The sequence below is a fragment of the Haliotis cracherodii genome, unplaced genomic scaffold (assembly GCF_022045235.1).
Source record: "Haliotis cracherodii isolate W230 unplaced genomic scaffold, xgHalCrac1.p SCAF_24, whole genome shotgun sequence".
Classification (NCBI taxonomy): Eukaryota; Metazoa; Mollusca; class Gastropoda; order Lepetellida; family Haliotidae; genus Haliotis; species Haliotis cracherodii.
In genome coordinates this window covers 6,981,781-7,001,932 of record NW_027266280.1, presented here as the reverse complement: position 1 = coordinate 7,001,932, position 20,152 = coordinate 6,981,781, and the positions used below count along the sequence as shown (strand labels likewise).

General features: G+C 39.8%; 3 protein-coding genes across 4 annotated transcripts in view; 2 read left to right on the top strand and 1 right to left on the bottom strand.

Moving 5' to 3' along the window:
- Positions 1 to 816: 816 nt before the first annotated feature.
- Positions 817 to 4,427, top strand: LOC139472423 (mediator of RNA polymerase II transcription subunit 31-like). Its single transcript, XM_071254901.1, has 4 exons — positions 817 to 891; positions 1,814 to 1,912; positions 2,743 to 2,839; positions 3,739 to 4,427. The coding sequence occupies exons 1-4, from the start codon at positions 858 to 860 to the stop codon at positions 3,932 to 3,934; spliced, it is 426 nt and encodes a 141-aa protein (XP_071111002.1). The 5' UTR covers positions 817 to 857; the 3' UTR covers positions 3,935 to 4,427.
- A 4,561-nt stretch (positions 4,428 to 8,988) lies between these two features.
- LOC139472321 (uncharacterized) lies at positions 8,989 to 16,502 on the bottom strand. The gene is made up of 5 exons (XM_071254765.1): positions 16,438 to 16,502; positions 14,547 to 15,261; positions 12,416 to 12,530; positions 11,611 to 11,756; positions 8,989 to 10,938 (listed from the first exon to the last, which is right to left on the bottom strand). Exons 2-5 carry the CDS (start codon positions 15,179 to 15,181, stop codon positions 10,656 to 10,658), a joined length of 1,179 nt encoding a protein of 392 aa, XP_071110866.1. The 5' UTR covers positions 15,182 to 15,261; positions 16,438 to 16,502; the 3' UTR covers positions 8,989 to 10,655.
- A 525-nt stretch (positions 16,503 to 17,027) lies between these two features.
- LOC139472358 (centrosomal P4.1-associated protein-like) overlaps positions 17,028 to 20,152 on the top strand; it is a 35,011-nt gene continuing 31,886 nt past the window's right edge. The window contains exons 1-3 of one of the 2 annotated variants that reach the window (XM_071254821.1): positions 17,028 to 17,101; positions 18,444 to 18,697; positions 19,447 to 19,650. In XM_071254821.1, coding sequence (XP_071110922.1) covers positions 18,601 to 18,697; positions 19,447 to 19,650 — 301 coding nt within the window. In that variant the 5' untranslated portion in view covers positions 17,028 to 17,101; positions 18,444 to 18,600. Of the gene's footprint in view, positions 17,102 to 17,348; positions 17,432 to 18,443; positions 18,698 to 19,446; positions 19,651 to 20,152 lie in introns of those variants that run through there. The other variant, XM_071254822.1, reaches the window with a different exon arrangement.

The window sequence follows — 20,152 nt, the reverse complement described above, 5'->3', positions numbered from 1 at the left end:
AAGATAACGAAAGGTTATAATAATAAGTCCCCAAAAGTTAACATGTATCACCGGGGTCAGCAGCCGAGAAGTTGTTGTATTCAAGTTCTTCTGTCCCTGTTGTTTTGTTTGCGAACATTACGAACTGATTTATAAAGGTATTTACATCAACTCCACGTGTCTTTTCATACTCACTTCTAGATTTTTCACACAAGTTACGTTTTGATTGTCAGTGATCCTATACTTAAACCTATAAAAAAATATTTGAAAAAATATCGCTGTTCCTTTTTTCATGACACTAATTTTCAATGTTCTATAGACATTGACAAGAAAGGGTCTTCAGACCGTCAGTGAGTGAGTTGAGTTTAACGCCGCTTTTAACTGTATTCCAGTTATTTCACGGCGTGTCAGCTTATTGTGGGTAGAAGCCCGAAGAGATGCAGGTCACAGACGTTTACCACTTTGGTGAAACCCACGAGCACGCAAGAAACTGGGATACAAACCCACAACCATATTTCTGGCGTGCCAAAGAGACGCAACTCCGCACAGCTGCGGCACCTGAGAATACTGGGACACCCGTGCCTGCTTGAATACAAGTACCCGTGTTCAGATAAAGAATTAGGTGTTGTCTTGTAAACTTTGTATATGTTGAAAAGACAAAGTTCAGCTGCTCAAATGTCTTTATCTGGGCCCAAACAGTCCAATACATATATAATTACCATATCACCTAAGCCAAGACAGAGAATACCTCTACAGCACTGCAAATGAGTTAAGCATCGCTGTCCGGAGCTTGGGGAGAAGGGACGTAACTACATTTGTATTTCCGGTAGAAAATAAACAAAGTGAAGCGTGGAAGAGAAGCGGTTCTCGGAATTGAAATGAATGTCCGAGGCCCGGTACCAATGGGTCCAGGTACTGGAGTGTGCATGCATCATGATAAACATACAAATAATTTAATTAGGTTCGATAAAACACGAATGAGAGCGAAGAAATCAAGCTATGCATGTGTGTATCAGTGTTAACAATATATCTGGCATCACACTCTTGATGAAACGATAAATGAGTAACAGCATTTTACCACGCGCGGCTTATAACGCTATTTGACATTTTTTTAAATGTGTCCGATAAAGTGCAATACTTCTGATAAATCTATATTTATGAACTTAGATCTACAGTTATGAATTAAGGGCTGATTTCAGTACCTCAAACATATCACAATGTTTGACATTTTGCTGCCTATCAACATTAGACTTAGTTGTGTTCGTACAGGCGTATACTGGTACTACATGTCCTCCATATTTCAGTTGAAAATTATATTTGTCTACTAGTCCTGTACTCGTAATAAGAGTGAAATGTAAATCATTTGGCTTTTTATTACGCTAATACCATCATGATGAATCTATTGACTAGAATAAGTAGTAATTTTACCATGTTTACAAGATATATTGGTTGTTCTGTGGATATGAATGTCCAACTTATGTTACAAAGTGAACAAAAAACATTATGCTGAACCTTATGCATTAACTGAGTGTTTGAGTATGTTGAGTACCTGTTTATTTCACATTGGCTTGTTCCTTATACTCAGAGCATTGCTCAGTCATGTACCCAATTGAGTCAAGCATCACAATTTATTTATTTTTCTGATAAAGTATTACTGTAAGATGGTCATATTTCCCATACCATCACTTATCTGCTGTATTGTAATGCATGTATAAAGTGTGATATACATCCGTGTAGGTATATGTTTACAGTTGATATTTATATCAGGCTATGTGTGTGTGACAAATGAATGCCACTTGCGAGTACCTTACATATTGTGTTACCATGGTTACAGATGTGTTTGCATCACCTGAGACTGAGGAGCAGCAGAGAATCCGATTTCAGGTGGAGCTGGAGTTTGTCCAGTGTCTGGCCAATCCCAACTACCTCAACTGTGAGCACTCTTGTACCATTTATTACACAGCATTACACATAGCATTCAGCAACATTAATCAGGAAACAATCTCATTAAAACCAGATCTTAGTTCTCTCTACCGCAAAACAAAGATCTGAGGACATCCCATTACGGGTCACGTCAGACCGACCCTGCTCGAACTTTGACCCACCAATGGAATGGCTGACAAGAAGTCGACATTAGCCAGTCAGAAGGCAGCTTTCTCATGCTTAACAGCATTAATTTCATATTGGCGACAATGCTTCGAAACATATTTTGACAAGTTCTCGATAAAAATTTGAAACCTGAACAAAAGAACATTCTGGAATGGCTAATTGATGGTCTATACTGTATGGATTCACTCGTTAAGCCTGTAACTAGCGTTTGGAATACCCCGTGTTAAAGTTTTCGAGGTTGCGTGATTAGAAATCACATTCTGGCTGTCACTTTCATGATCTGGTAAGCGACGCTCTGATTGGTTGGATGAAAGGTCGTTTAGACGTGACCCCTAATTGGATGTCCTCAGATCTTTGTTTAGTGGCAGTGAGAAGTAAGATCTGATTTTAATGAGATTGATCAAGAAACAAACAAATAAAAAAATTGTGGTATGATATGAAGATTCACATGATTTCTATAACTTGAACCTTGTTATCATGGTTATGGTGGATATAAAATGTCTGTATAATTTTGCATTGCGACTTATAGTTGCATCAGTTTTATTCGTTTACATGCACGGTCAGAATGGCCGGTGAATCCCTGGCTCAGAATCAACAGCAACAGCAATAGCGTCATCATCATCATGTTTTAAGTAAGTGATGTTCCTGTTTCAGTTCTAGCCCAGCGTGGCTACTTCAAGGAGAACTACTTCATCAACTACCTGAAGTACCTGCTGTATTGGAAGGAGCCCAAGTATGCCAGATACATCAAGTACGGGTTGCTACTGCATGTCCCATTTCATCATTTGAATGTATATATTTATTGTCAATTCTTCATGGGTTTAAATACACAACGTTCCTCCAACAGATTTAAGTTCACAAGTCTGACCACCTGACTGTGGTCCAGGACATGGCTGGAGTATTGCTGATCATGCTCAAAGTTTGGGTTTGTTGTTTAACGCTGCACTCAGCAATATTCCAGCTATATGACAAAGATCTGTAAATAATCAAGTCATCCTCGAAAATATAATCACGGGGTATTCCGAACAACAGTTACGGCTCAACAATTCCATACACCACCACTCACCATAACAATGTTGATTTGTATGACGCCAAATTCTTTGAGGTGCACTCATCCGTCATAACAATAAGAATAGTTCATAGGTTTGATTAGAAGAGTCTGAATAGTGAGAGATTCTACTGATCGTGACGATTGAGACAAGGAGTTCCATTTTGTACCTGCTGTCACTCCAAATTAGCGAAATCCGCAAGATTTGAGTTTCTCTACACAGATACCTGGTTTATAAGACTTGAGGACAGGAAAGTGAGTGAGTGAGTATGGTTTTACGCCGCTTTTAGCAATATTCCAGCAATATCACGGCGGGGAACACCAGAAATGGGCTTCACACATTGTACCCATGTCGGGAATCGAACCCAGGTCTTCGGCGTGGCGAGCGAACACTTTAACCACTAGTCTACCCGACCGCCCGAGGACAGGAAAGATCTTGTAGGTGCGTGTTAAGTTCCTCACAGTGATAGCCTGTTCTATCCCCACTGTGACAGGCGGCCACGACCATGCTTGGAGTTGAACTCGCACCGACTGACCCTTATGTTTACAAACAACTGATGACTGTCGTGTCCCGAAGCTAATCGGCAGATGTTATGTTACAGATATCCACAATGCCTCCACTTCCTGGACCTGCTACAGTATGAACACTTCCGCAAGGAGCTTGTCAACGGTCAGTGTGCCAAGTTCATCGACGACCAGCAGCTGCTTCACTGGCAGCACTATCAGCGGAAACGGATGTCGCTGCTCCAAGCTCAGGCAGACCAGGCCGCTGCAAGGGGAGATAAGCCAATACCATGATGGCAAGGGCTGCCAAGACCACGTGGATGGCCAAACCTTTAACACCCACTGCCGAGCTCAACCAAACTGTTATCAGTGCAGCCAAGTTTTTTAAAAGGCAGTTGCATTCATAGGGCATAAGATGTTGCAAGGGAGATAACCCATATGGCATTCGATGGATATCAAGACATTATTCGAGTATGGTTGTATTGCCTTTACATACCACTGAGCAAAGGGAGACTATCCATGTCAGGATCTGTGCAAATTATGACTTGTGACAGGACACACAGTAGGTATGTGCCAAACCTGTCGGAACTAAGTCGTATGTTCTTATCAGTTCTGCTACAGAACCTGATTTACCAAGCATGTATGTAGCATGCAGGGTAGCGTATGTCAAGTCAAGATGATTTGATATGGCAAGGGACTGTGAGCACCAATTTGCTTATGTGTATGATCCGACTTTTGTGTTATGCTATGAATCCGATGTTTTCTCTTTGTATAAATTTGTATTCAGGGAGAATCTTTATAAATCTGGACTTTTTGAAAGACTCTCATGTATTTTTGTTATGTCAAACTAATGGTGAGATGGCAATGAAATGAGAACTGAGTGAGTGAGTTGTGTTTAATTCCACTTTGAACAGTATTCCAGTTATGTCATGGTGTGTCAGCTTGGTGTCTGAGGAAGGCTAAAAGCGATGCTTGTCTTATACACGTACTAGTGAGTGAGCTGGGCTAAACGCTTCTTTTAACAGTTTTCCAGTTGTATCACAGTGTATCAGCTTGATGCACATCTTAAGACGTTATCAGTATTTCACTTTGATGAAACACTTGAGCATGAGCATAGGGCTGAACAACATAGAAACACAAGGGTGAACTGAGGTTTCAAACCCACAATAATAGGCTTCTGATTCACTTCATGAGCAAGTAAAGAAAACATAATCATGTCCACTGGTACAGACAGATGTGTTGAACAATCCATATAGTTTATGGGCACATGTGCAAGATACTGTTACCAATGAGTACTGCACCATTCTCCTGTAAACAAATTGGACCTGGGGCACAACATGCATAATCAGTCAGGGTGACCTCTTGTTTACGCAGCTTTTCAATACCCATAACTGTGTGCAGGAATTCAGTTTTTGCACATTTTATCCCTTTTTGTTATTAAAAAAGTATGAACTCAGAGGAAGAAAGACATAAATAGTAACATACATTCTTTATGTTTGTACTATTGTACTTTTGAAAAATAAAAAACAGTAATCTTGACTTCCATCTTCCAGAGGCTAGTTCGGCAAGGGTGGAAACTAGACTTTTATAGATGTCTTGACTTAGAAAGGGAAAATATATATAAAATTGTGCAAAATTGTGCAAAACAGTAGGTTCATTTCATTTGGAAACTGCACATGGTGAATTTTGTTATGAAACTTATATCATTAAAATCGCAAATGCTTCAGGTACATTAAAACACTGGGTTTTTCGACTATTTTTGCCAATTTCTATCCGTAACGTGGTGGGAAAATAAATCAAAAGCAGGAGAAACGTGTTGGAATTGGTGGAAATGGAGGCCTCTTCATCCTCTGTGTTTACCAATCAATGTGTGGTTTGTATTGAGTTTGTTGTGTGCATAATGGAGTGGACTCCTGGTCGTCTGAGATGTAATTTTCCTGGATTACAAAAACAACAACTAAATTCAACAAATTTACTTTTATTTGTTCTCCACTCTTTAACATTCCATAACAATCACATTCTGGAAAATTATCGTTGTATTGAATCAGTGATACCTCATCATTGAAATGGATGTTTTAGTTCTCAAGTTTGATTCATACAATTTCAACTAAAGGCAAAACATTATGTTGACATTAAATATTTTGACCGCATATAAATAATATCTGAGAAAAATGTGGAGTTTGATTGCGAAAATCTTGCACAGTATCACAGTGTAACTGTAACCCTGGTAACAGGTATAAACAGTATGAAACTCTATCATGTCTCACACTCAACCAAAAACGTAGACATAACCAACATCTAAGATACTTGCAAAAACATTTACTTGAGCAGTAGGTAAGCTGTCTACAGAAGAGGTTCTGTCACTGTCAATGACAGAGCTCCAGTTATGACCCCTGAAAAACACAAAAGTCACTCAGTATCGGAGAAGTATCGCCCCCTTTGACACATCAGCTTCACAGGTAATGGGTCACTTAGCATGTTACTACACGACCCATGAAGATCAGTGTCAGAATTTATCTTCATGCTTGTTGAAAGAGGCATCAATAGGGATCAGATGGTCAGGCTTGCTGATGCATGTCATCGTATCCCAACTGCATAGATCAATGCTCATGAAGTTAATCACTGGATCATCTGGTCCAGACTCAATTATTTACAGACCACGATAATAGCAGTAATATTGCTAAGTGCGGTGTTAAACAACAAACAAACAAAGATAAGCATACACATCAATCGGCCACGCCAATACTTCACAGGTTTGTAAACACTACATAAGTACAGCTTACATAAGTAAAACTTTGCAGTTTCGTCACTTTTCTTCTGACAAATCAAGCAAAGCCTGGCTCCAATGAGAGGGACACCAGCAAGGGCTCACACCAATGAGTGGGTGAGTATGGTCTTACATCGCTTTTAGCACTATTCCAGCAATATCACACCAAAAATGGGCTTCACACATTGTACCCATGTGGGGAATTGAACAAGGGACTTAAGCTAACACTTTAACCACTGGGCTATCACACCACACCTAAGACGAATGAGCTCTGGAATTACACTGTACAAATGTTGATGTTTTTGCTTGACATGTGGAAGACACCACAGCCTTTTGGCTGTCTGCTGTACACAGTGCTACAACGTCAGGCATTGAGAGGGGGGTCGGGTAGCCTAGTGGTTAAAGCGTTCACTCGTCACGCAGAAGACCCAGGTTCGATTCCCGACATAGGTACAATGTGTGCAGCCCATTTCTGGTGTCCCCCGCCATGATATTGCTGGAATATTGCTAAAAGCGGCGTAAAACCATACTCACTCACTCATGCATTGAGTGGGGTTCATGACTGATGAGGGGTGGTGGGGTAGCCTAGTGGTTAAAGCATTTGCTCATCATGTCGAAGACCCGGGTTCGATTCCCCTTATGAGTACAATATGTGGAGCCAATTTCTGGTGTCCCCCACTGTGATATTGCTGGAATATTGTTAAAAGCGGCATAAAATCAGATTCACTCACACACTCATTCATGACTGATAAAAAGCCTCATGTCATCTTTTCAAGGTAAGGGAGTTAACTGACTACAAAAGTCCATTATCCACCCTTGTCAAACTTAGCAAAAATTATGGAGTATATTTTGGCTGGACTAACAAGTCTATGCATCGTCCAATCAAAATTGTGTAAGGAAATCGACATCCAGTTTGTCAACAGCCGTCCAGTTAATAGCAGGATTAGCAAAGCATGTGTACCACCAACTCCGCATCAACAGATATTTTCCAAATCTTTTCATGTTTTAAATCAAGGCGCTCACATGATTTGATGCACTTCACGAAGTAAGACCTGTTTTATTATAATACAGATCTTGATTGTCAAGGTTGTTTTGACCGGGCGCCACCATTTTGTTTGAAGCAATTGCAAGTGAAATGAGAAGTGGAATCTGATTGGTCAGTAGGAGGGACATACAAGGGACATAACTCGTAATAGCCACTGATGGTGCTACAGTCGAACCCAGAAATTCCAGCCTATTTCGGCAAGGGTGTAAACTCAGTCAGTTCACTCCCTCACTGCATAGCAGCTGCAATTCATGTTTGATGGAGAATCTTAGACGTTTACCCCTTTGGTGAAACCCACGAGCACAGGTATGGTGCTGACAAACCTAGAAACATAATCGGGGCGAACCAGGATTCAAACCCACAATCATAGGTTTCTGGCGTGCCCAAGGAATGCAACTCTGCAAAGCGAATTGCAGCGCCTTAGATGACTGGGCCACCCGTGCCCCCTGTTTGATGGAGGAACAGTACATTGTATATGCAAACCAGTGAAGTATTGACAAGGATCAGTTTGAAGCTCTGCTACAAAATATACACCAAGGAACTGAAGCTAATACATCACTGACTACTAGCCTACCAGAGTCAATCCACGAATTTGAGAAATGACTGCACACTACCCAAGTTACAAAGTGAAGAAAAACACTTTGAGGGACTGGTACAGGTTACAGGGTTGGTATAAACTGTCTGAAAAGGGGATGTACGCAGCCTCCCTCCTGGTTCACCCAGCCTGTGTTCTTTAACTTTTTTGAGTGGTATATAACTGGAAAGAAAACTCTCAGCATACAAACATTTGTATTTCAGGGGTAGACAACATGAGTTAAATACAACGATTCAAGTGTATAAAAAATAAATAATTTGTGCTTCTATATTTCCACTGGTCTACAGACCATATCTATCCCTGGATACAGTCATGGGACATAAGTATTCATCAGTCAGTGAACAATTTATAAACGATGGCAAGGAGGCCGTGACAATCTTCTCCTCAAACAAAGTAATTTTCCATTGTACACATAAATTCAGTTCTGCAAACATGCAAAATATATTCAAAACTATCACATGAACATGCAACTTTGCTTCTTTGTTGTGATAAAGCATACCCCATCACAAAATCTCATGCTGTTTTTCTATAAATACTCCACTGATTAATATGAAATTCTTTTATAAGAGATTCAAATTGTGGTGAACATTCTTATAAGATTTAAATTGTGGACATTACTACAAATGCACCTCTGCAATAAGATATCGTCAACAGAGATTCTGTTTACTCATGAATACTTACCTAGATCCATGAGAGTACATTATCTGAGAAAATTATTTTACTTGCAAATTTATGTCATTTTGGTTTGGACATGCTGCATGTTCAATGTTCAGGGATGAGAATGGATATTTTCTTTATCAGCTAAAACTTCTTTGCAATGGAGTGTGGTCCATAAGTTCGGGGTGTTTAGGGGGAAGCCATGATATTTTAACAAATTTGTGGTCACTAAAATTTGCGGAAATTTGCAGAGATGTGGAGGATTCTCACCCCTGAATCCAGAATGTTACTCTCTTGCTCACATGATAAAGTGAACTTTGTACACACACTGGTGAGGTAGACTGTTGTATGACATCCTCATTACTCTTGGGACGTATTCATGAAAAGTCTGAGAGTGCTCAAGAAGTCTTAAGTCTCAGAGAATTTTTATGAATACGGCCCCTGAATCAACAGGGACAACAGTTTTCATCACATTCAAATATATAAATAGTAAGCGCTTCCGTGGCATTTGATGGGCAAACCAGGCAATATTTTTTGTGTTTATTTTTCCATAGATTATAGAATGGGCTGGGCTTGAGTTGCATTACTGCGCTGCTTGATGTCACCGATTTCATACAGTTGTCTTCATGTTAGTCACTAAAGAAGCAGCCTGTGAAGTAATTATTGTTGACATTTTTATTTAAAAGGATTGACTTCAATATTTTTTTATTTTATGGAGATATCAACATAAAAACCGGCATGCACGCTTTGCACTCCGCAGATTTACACAGTTTGCACAGCTGTTTTTAAGTTTATACCTCCACAAACGCAAAAAATATACCACTCATGTCTTAATGAGAGGGATATTCCTAGTGTACTGAATGTGACTGATTGATTCTCTGAATGATTGGAGATGGGACAATAGTTTCCAATATTGCCAAAAATTCAGTTTCATATCATTTCAAATAAAAATAACAATGTAACATGTATTAGGAGGGGGCACGAAATTTTATGTAGAATGTGAAGGCCATTGATATAGTGTTGGTTATTGCTCTGAATATTCATATCAATAATCAGAGATCTCACATCGATTGTTTAACATTTACTTATTCTCATCAGGAAATAATAACAATATATAACCACTGAATCATTTGGGTTCAATATCAGCTCAGTTTACTAACATGATATATGCAGCACAAGATATCAACATGTACTTCGTCATGAAAGGGAATTTATTACAACTGGTGCAATTGTTTCTTCAAATAATATCACAAAGAATGTATGTACCTATAGTTTCAAATTAACATCTTTTTCTTTACCGATTAGACGAGATAGTAGATATGACGTGCTGACTGTCCCATTCAAATTATTGACAGATTATTTCATCACCCATCACTACAGTGATGCTGTCCCACTTTGTGATTTAGTTGAAAAAGTGGTATTAAACTTAACTCCCTCATCATGTTAGTTGAACAATACGTAGTTAACAGCTGGTAATCAAATGCACAAAAAGTCCTGAAGATTTTAAACAGCAGTAAGCACAGTGTTTCATGAGAAAGCGCCAGGATTTGTGCCAAACCTAAAACATAACTGGGCAATGGGTGAGTGAGTATGTGAGTAAATATTCCAGCTACATGTATATCGTGTGGGGAATCAAACTGGGTAAATGCCGGGCGATGATAACTTGTGATGTCACAATGGTCTGCATAGCAGGGTGATGCAATTTCCAAGCAGAGTTATCCCCTAGGAGATATTGTTTGGTCTTACCTAAGTGATATCTCATGCGGAGGTCAGTCTGATGACAAATATCCAAAAAATACTTTTGATGGTACAAACAAAATACATGAGCTCTGATGATGTTGACTAAATACGTTCTTTCTGATGATAAAAAAAATACATCTGCTTTGTATATATGTAACATATTTCCTGTAATAATTATTATAAAAAAACTAGAAATTGGGCCATTTTGGGGTCATCTAGTCACATGACTTTCGTTAGTGCCGTCGTTGGGCGTCACATGACTTTTGGTGCTGTGACTGGAGTACATCACATGATTCCTTTCACTGTGTTCAATGAGTGTCATGTGACCTGTCCTATGAACCTTGGTGCTGGTACCAGGGAGGGATGCAGGGCTTGTCCCATGCTTCTGTTTCCGGAGCTGGTACAGATATTTGAGACGTCCCCACACTGCCAGGCACATGTTGATGAGTCTGTCATCCCTGATGTTGGCGTGATGGGCGAAGAGGTACTGGCGTCTGCAGCAAACACAACAGTTAGGCAAGAAATAGGGAAACAATGTGGTAGTCATGGCTAAAGTGCCTAACTGTGTGTCAAAGAAGTTGCAAATGTCTGGTTTAAAATGTCTGCATTTATCATCTCCCTCACCACCAAGATGCATTAGGCTAAAAACATGTTTTCACACAATAGGGCTGTGTATTGGCAAAATATTTGTATTGCAAAATGATGTGATACGGGTATCTGTATTTTGATGCGATATATTGGGAGCTAAAGTGTTTGACCGTGATTGACATTGATTGTAGCAGAGACCATATATCGGTATATGGTCTCTGATTGTACATGCAGATTCTATTGCAACAAGCGTCATTTTGTTGTCATGGATACAGGGGAGATAACAACATGAGAGAAACTTCACTTTTGCGTTTCATCCTCAATTTCGAAGGAAAACATCTTTTGTGAATGAATTTCTGTGAAGATATTAGGTTACACGATAGAGATAATGACGAAACTTGTCATATTTGTTTAACAGAAGGCAGCAGGAATATTCTCCAATGATAAACATAAGATGATGATTTGAGTCACTTGAAATAATTATTGTTATGTTGGCTCCGTTACTCTGGCCGTAGATCAGATTGTTAAGTAGTGTTAATTTATGCCAAAGCAACAATTGACAGGCGTGTTTGTATCACCTGACTATCTTCTTGCACTCTTTGAAACACCCAAGTTGAAGACGGCTTTGAGCCCAGAATATCCGGCATTTGGCGGCCATGATAGGATCCCCCAGCTCCATGGCGACCCGAAACTGCTTCAGTGACACCTGCCCCGCAGTTACTGCCTGGAAGACCCATTGTCGAGGAATAAACATACCATAATACTATTACAGCACATTGTAGAGGAATACACATAATACTATTACAGTACATTGTAGAGGAATACACATAATACTGTTACAGTACATTGTAGAGGAATACACATAATACTATTACAGTACATTGTAGAGGAATACACATGATACTGTTACAGTACATTGTAGAGGAATACACATAATACTGTTACAGTACATTGCACCGAAATCTGCACTGCAGTTGATGAACCAGATGTCAATTTCGTTACGCAATTTTGATTGGACTACACACAGACTTGCAAGTCCAGCCAAAACATAACTCCATAATTCCAGACTAGTTTGGCAAGGGTGGAAACTGGACTTTTATAGTCAGATAACTCCCTTGCCTCAGGAAGATGCTTGTCTGTCATACGTGAATAGTTTCTATTTACAGACTGTGCCAAACTCTTTGAAATCTACAGGCCAAAATATGTCGTCCTTGTCAGGTATCACTTTCTAAACATGCTAAATACATTGACTAGAATCAGTTATCACCTTAGCCTACTGGACTTAAAATGACACTTGTGGCTAACCACAGACCAATGCCTTAAGCTTAAATTGAAAAATGACATTCAATTTAACAGTAAACAATAAAATCCAAAAGAGCTCACATGGACTTGAAAGTAATCTCCGAGTGCCGAGTACCCTCCGCCCAGGGTGGACAGCCACGCCATCCCTTCCTCACACAACATCCGCTTCACCGCCAGGCCACAGATTCGCTTTCCCCTACCAACAACAACATATCCAGCATTACTTTCCCCTCAACAACATATCCAGCATTACTTTCCCCTCAACAACATATCCAGCATTACTTTCCCCTCAACAACATATCCAGCATTACTTTCCCCTCAACAACATATCCAGCATTACTTTCCCCTCAACAACATATCCAGCATTACTTTCCCCTCAACAACATATCCAGCATTACTTTCCCCTAACAACATATACAGCTTTACTTTCCCTTCAACAACATATCCAGTGTTACTTTACCCTAACAATGTATACAGTGTTACATTACCCTGACAATGGATACAGCGTTACATTACCCTGACAATGGATACAGCATTACATTACCCTGACAATGTATACAGTGTTACATTACCCTGACAATGTATACAGCGTTACATTACCCTGACAATGTATACAGTGTTACATTACCCTGACAATGGATACAGCATTACATTACCCTGACAATGTATACAGTGTTACATTACCCTGACAATGTATACAGTGTTACATTACCCTGACAATGGATACAGCGTTACATTATCCTGACAATGGATACAGCATTACATTACCCTGACAATGTATACAGTTACATTACCCTGACAATGGATACAGCGTTACATTACCCTGACAATGGATACAGTGTTACATTACCCTGACAATGGATACAGTGTTACATTACCCTGACAATGGATACAGCGTTACATTATCCTGACAATGGATACAGCATTACATTACCCTGACAATGTATACAGTTACATTACCCTGACAATGGATACAGCGTTACATTACCCTGACAATGGATACAGGGTTACATTACCCTGACAATGGATACAGGATTACATTACCCTAACAATGGATACAGTGTTACATTACCTTGACAATGGATACAGTGTTACATTACCCTGACAATGGATACAGCATTACATTACCCTGACAATGGATACAGTGTTACATTACCCTGACAATGGATATGGCGTTACATTACCCTGACAATGGATACAGTGTTACATTACCCTGACAATGGATACAGCGTTACATTACCCTGACAATGTATACAGTGTTACATTACCCTGACAATGGATACAGCATTGCATTACCCTGACAATGTATACGGCGTTACATTACCCTGACAATGTATACAGTGTTACATTACCCTGACAATGGATACAGTGTTACATTACCCTAACAATGGATACAGTGTTACATTACCCTAACAATGGATACAGTATTACATTACCCTGACAATGGATACAGTGTTCTATTACCCTAACAATGGATACAGTGTTACATTACCCTAACAATGGATACAGCGTTACATTATCCTGACAATGGATACAGTGTTACATTACCCTGACAATGGATACAGTGTTACATTACCCTGACAATGGATACAGTGTTACATTACCCTAACAATGGATACAGTGTTACATTACCCTAACAATGGATACAGTATTACATTACCCTGACAATGGATACAGTGTTCTATTACCCTAACAATGGATACAGTGTTACATTACCCTAACAATGGATACAGCGTTACATTACCCTGACAATGTATACAGCGTTACATTACCCTAACAATGGATACAGTGTTACATTACCCTAACAATGGATACAGTATTACATTACCCTGACAATGGATACAGTGTTCTATTACCCTAACAATGGATACAGTGTTACATTACCCTAACAATGGATACAGCGTTACATTATCCTGACAATGGATACAGTGTTACATTACCCTGACAATGGATACAGTGTTACATTACCCTGACAATGGATACAGCGTTACATTACCCTGACAATGTATACAGCGTTACATTAACCTGAAAATGGACACACCGTTACATTACCCTGACAATGGATACAGTAGTACTTTCCTGTAAACATCATATTTCTCCCTGAACAACATAAAACAAACTGATATCTTAACACGCTTAATGCAACAATGATAAAAACATTGTGTGACTGTTCTTGACAAAAAGTTATAGACGTGTACATGGTCATACTCACCATGGGTAATCAATCCTTTGATTTGGCCACACAGCTACTACATCTACCATGTATGGGACTGTCAGAAACTGATCACATATCAAATCCGAAAAATCAATGCGCTCGTAATTACAAGCCTTAAACCCATATGTCCTTGCAAGGAATTTTAAAAATCGTCTTCTAAATCTCCTGCTTCGATGAACTTCACATGCGGCACAGGATGCAAGATGGGCATCCATTATTACGACACACTTTGTAGCTGGGACAACACCGATAGTGAGAGACTGATCCTCCGGGAAATCTCTGTCCAGCTTATCTAAGAAAGACGGCGATGACACGTGACTTTGTTGCAGCATGCTAGTCCGTGAGACAATATTTTCACAAAACGTTTGAGAATCATTTTCAGGATTGCCAAATATTCCTTGATTTGCTGCATATCTTTCATGGCTGCCTGAATCAGTTTTTCTCACGTTTGAATCACTTTCTTTTGAACAGAATGTCAGGTCATTCAGATTGATGTCCAAAATATCTGTGAGGAAGAGGAGCTGGACGAACAGTCCCCCCTCGTCTAATTGCACAGGAGCCAGCTCCCGACTGTACAACATACAATCATAGATGCCATTACAGCTTCGGAAGTTGATAAATATCCGTGGCATGGTGAAAATGTATGGTCAGAGATCGGTCAACTACTAGCCCATGATCATCATGTGTAGTCCTTCATTTATTCACATCGATCCTGAAACCACAATATACTATGTTAGACATGTAAAGTTGCAATGTTCGAAATGAAACAGGACTTCTGCAATCTTTGAAGATTGCTTCAAAAGTATTTGAATCTAGGGACCTTCTGTAGTTTTTAACATTAGAAGAAAGACCCCATGATTTTCATGCTTAGTTCTGAACACAGGTTAATCAGTAAGTAGATCTGCTGGAATGATCTGTGTTCATTGTGCTACTCAAAATGTTGGTTATTTGGATATCTTTAACAACATATCTAAAGTCAATGTATTGCCCATACGAAGTGTTGCACCCAAGAAACAAAGACTCAATGATATGCCTTATATTGTTGGGTGCAGGCTTAAATGGCAGCTCAGCAAAACGTCACAGATATCTTGGGCGAAAACGGCACCTCAATTGGTGAAAACGGCTACTATTTGTCAGGTGGAAATTGTAGCGTTATTGCTGTTCAGGGTAAAAACCCAGTCTAGGTTAGTTAGAGTTAGCTCCCCTTTGTTTGCGTATTATGTCATGAGGTGACGTCATGATTGGTGGGGGGGACTCGAGGTGACGCCATGCTGGATGTCGCATGTAACTCCGGTCAATAAATTGTACTCGAACGAACCCTTCTCTTAGTGTCAACGTAACACAACAGAAATGTTTTAGCTATAACCCATATTGTTTACCATGTACACAGCAAGTAAAAGAGTAGTACTGCAATCAGAAGATAAACAATACGTTTTCAGATTTGCAGGTGTTATTGAGTAATCGATGCCAGGTAATTTCCTGTGGAACCAACAGCGTCATTGTTTATCAACACTGTTAAATACAAAAGTAATCAGTAACTTTCTGAAGCTCTCTCTCTACATGAACTCTGACAGTTGTGAGACAGGCATGAAGTCACTCTGGAATGCTGTTGATGTCATATTGGTAAACAATGACGTCATGACATACAACGTCACAAGCTTCTGTAGTAACTGGACTCACCTGTTAGAATATTGAACAAAATATCTAAATTAAAGTTTTTCCTGATATATATTGATCAAACTCAATATTTAATTAATGTGGTAACCCTTTCAATAGAGACCATAAAATATTTCATGTCTGCTTTCAACAAGCCGTATTACGTTGTCTCTGTGTAATTAGTGAAATCATTAACTGATAGATTGGTACACATCACAAAACTTTAGTTTACCATCAAACAACGTAGGTTTTGAATTACTTGAATCAAACTTGCTTTCCCTACCAGTTGGACCTGTCTAAACTCCCTCTAGGCTATAGGCTAACAGACTAAGACTCAGACAACTAGGCCTAGCCTACTGTTCACTCAGTCACTGGTCGTCTGCTCCAGCAATGATTCGTTGACTGCAACTGCTTTTATAAACAACTAAAAGGATAAATGGAAGAAAGTAAAAATAGAATGTCCTGTTTTGCTCTTGCCTGTAAACAAATCGAATGTATTCTGTCAATCTTACCACAAGACGACTGAATCATGTTGATCATGCCAGAAAAGGTCAACGTAGGTCAAATATTCAGTTCCGGTATGTTTTCACGAAATTATTTATTCGAAAAAAGTTTAACGAAAATATATCATATTGTTCATTTCCACCGATGTCTAAATAGTAAGGTCACTAAATACCATTTCCATTTTTAATCTTGCTTTGAAAGTGACTAACGATGTATTAAGATGTTAAATTATAGGAAAAGATACTACCACACACATACCTTAAACGAACAAGAATGGCATCGTCTATGGAAAAGTACTAACATTGTTGTATGTTGTGGCGGAAGTCAGTTGATGGAGATGTTGTTCTGTCACATTAGTGACTAATCTCGTGTTTTCACCATGATTATGCTAGGTTAGTCAATCATAACTTTGCACAAGCGTCAGACGCAATTTCCGGATACTTGTTAACAACAGCGTGATACTATTCTTAGAAATCAATGTAATTAACCACGTCTGATTGCCTCAAATCAAGTGTCAACATGTTCAAAATCGTTCCATTATAAATAAGCGCGCCTTTTGTTTAAAGTGATTAATTCGGGGAATTGGTATCGTGGCACACAACCGCATTTGTGCATCTGTCATCAAGCTCTTAGCCTAAGGCACTCTCCGAAAATTATATGCACAATTACACAAGTATGAATCTCAAAAGGGCCTGATGAGACACCTGATGCTAACGTGTTAGGTAATGACTGACCCTGATCATGCTTATGACCTAAACGTAAATAATATTAGTACCATAATTTCTGTACCTTTTAAACTTAAAAAGGTGTTAATTGTAATTAAATCAAATTTTGTTAAAATGCTGGATAGCCAAATGATTGAATCCCTGGATCATCACATCAAAATCGCCCAAAACAATATCCGCTAGTAACTTTTGAGACTCTTGGCCCGAATATTCCTCGTAGCATTATTTTCTGTAGAAAAAGGTTTAGTATGTGGACTATTGTTGGTACACCTACAGAATACCCATCCGCCTCGTTTGTTGTCTTTAATAAAGCAGCACACAACAATGTGACTGCTTTTTTAAAAAGGGCGAAAAAGCTAAAAATAAGTAGACTCCGCTTGAATTTGTATGTTTTTACATGATTAAACCTCAAAATTGAAAATCAAGACTATTCAAAAACATTGAAAAATTGGACATCAACATAGAAATATTACTCGAAAATAGAAGTTCCATAATGGTGTGCAAAATCCTCATCTGTGAAATCTGTCAGGGACACATTGCAACATACACCTGTAGTGCTTTTCATTAACTTGGAAACTAAAAACATTTTGTTTTTGGTTTGGGGTGTGTTGTGGGGGGGTGGGAGGCAAGCCCCATAAACCCCCCTGTTATCTTAGTAAGGTGTGTACAAATGATGGTGAGGAAACTTAGCAAACTTAGCAAACTTAGCAAACTTAGAAACCGTTAGCAAGGAAGGACCTTTGCACATTCCTTTCCAGTATGGCGGAAGTTACCTGTTTTTCTGTATTCTAGGGTACAATGTGTGAAGCCCATTTGTGGTGTCACCCACCGTGATATTGCTGGAATATTGCTTAAAGCGGCGTAAAACCATATTCACTCACTCCTTTCTGTATTCTAGCCCCTTTATCAGCTGAACTTACTAGATTGATCGGAATGTTTCAAGTCTCTGGCTTTGGACTAGTGGCTAATGTAGGAGACTGCAAAGAAATTCCTCTTTTACTGTTTACAGGAAATAGGAGCAATAATGCACAAGCACCATGAAGACACATACACAGCACAGTTGGACCTGTTCTTTCACAGAGTTATATATCCATGATGACCTAGCTCAGAATTCTGCCTGTTTTTCACAAGTAGGGTTTGCTTAGAACATATGTGACAAGAACATCATGACGGAAGAGAGTTTGAGGGAATCAATTCTTTATCAAAGTTCCCAAGATCATGACCACGAAGATGGTGGAATTGGCAGACTGGACAACACAGCTGGTGAGTGCATTTACAAAGTGACGGATTTACTTTATGTCCAAAGGTGGATCCAGAGGGGAGGTTCCTTCCCGCCCCCCCCCCCCTTGAAAACCAAATGTTGTAACATGGTACGCTATGTTATCACCATTGTTAACATAGTTAAATTATGATGGATCGTCATGGCAAATGATTGCTAACCTATTAAATATTTCATACTCAAAATGTTCCATGTTCTTTGGGCGGCACGGGTGGCCCAGTCGTGTAAGTTGCCACGATTCACTGTGCAGAGTTGCATCCCTTTTGCACGCCAGAAACCTATGATTGTGGGTTCGAATTCCGGTTCGCCCCGATTGTGTTTCTTGGTTTGTCAGCACCATACCAATGCTCTTGGGTTACAATGTAGTGGTAAACGTCTGAGACCTCCATCACTTTGGGCTTTCCTCCCACATTAAGCTGACACGCCGTGATATAACTGGAATAATTTTAAAAGCAGCGTTAAAACCCAACTCACTCACTCCTTGTTCTTTGTTCAACTTTTATGACACATCAATTAGGATTGATATATGTTGTAGGCAGTAAAATTATCTGAGACAGGATTTTGATATTTGGATCATTAAGGACGGTGTGGTCTGAGTCAATCAGTCAACTAGGTCCGGGTTATAGCGAAGTAGGTATTGACAGTTAAACCCTCCAGGGAACCTCAGTCTGCTGGGTACTGGAGAAGTTCTTGACTGATTGTGTACACAGCTACTAACCCCTCTCCTCCTCAGCATCCGACCTGCTGGAGCAGCAGCAGGCTATGGAGCAGGCACGACTCCTGACACGGTTCCGGGAGCTGCGTCAGTGGCAGCTGCAGCAGCAGGAGCAGTTGATGCATCAGCAGAAGACGCAGCTGGAGGGACTGCGACAGGAACAGCTGAAGGTGCAGAGCCTGCTACACAGAGAGAGAGAGGTGCAGTGGGGTGGAGGGAAAGGTGAGACCATGTGGTGAGATTAGGTGGGGTTTGTCTTTAATGCCGCACTCAGCAATATACCAGCGATGTGACAACGGCTTGTAAATAATTAACTCTAGATCTGACAATTCAGTAATTGAAATTATAAGCATTGGTCCACGCGTTGGGGTATAATGACATGCAATCAACTCATTCACGAGAGCAGATTTTGTACGACCAGTGTTAGGGTGCTGAAGACCCATTCTATTTCTGACCTACACTCCCATGGGGGAGAGTGTAAGTTGATGGAGATGCAGTGAGATATAAATTAAGATGATAGGGTTGCAGTGGGGTACAGATTAAGTAGACGGGGATGGAATGGGGTGGAAATTAAGTTGACGGGGATGCAGTTGGGTGAAGATTAAGTTGAAGGGGATGCAGTAAGGTGGAGATTTAGTTGATGGGGATGCTGTGAGATAGAAATTAAGATGATGGGGTTGCAGTGGGGTACGGATTAAGTTGACGGGGATGGAGTGGGGTGAAG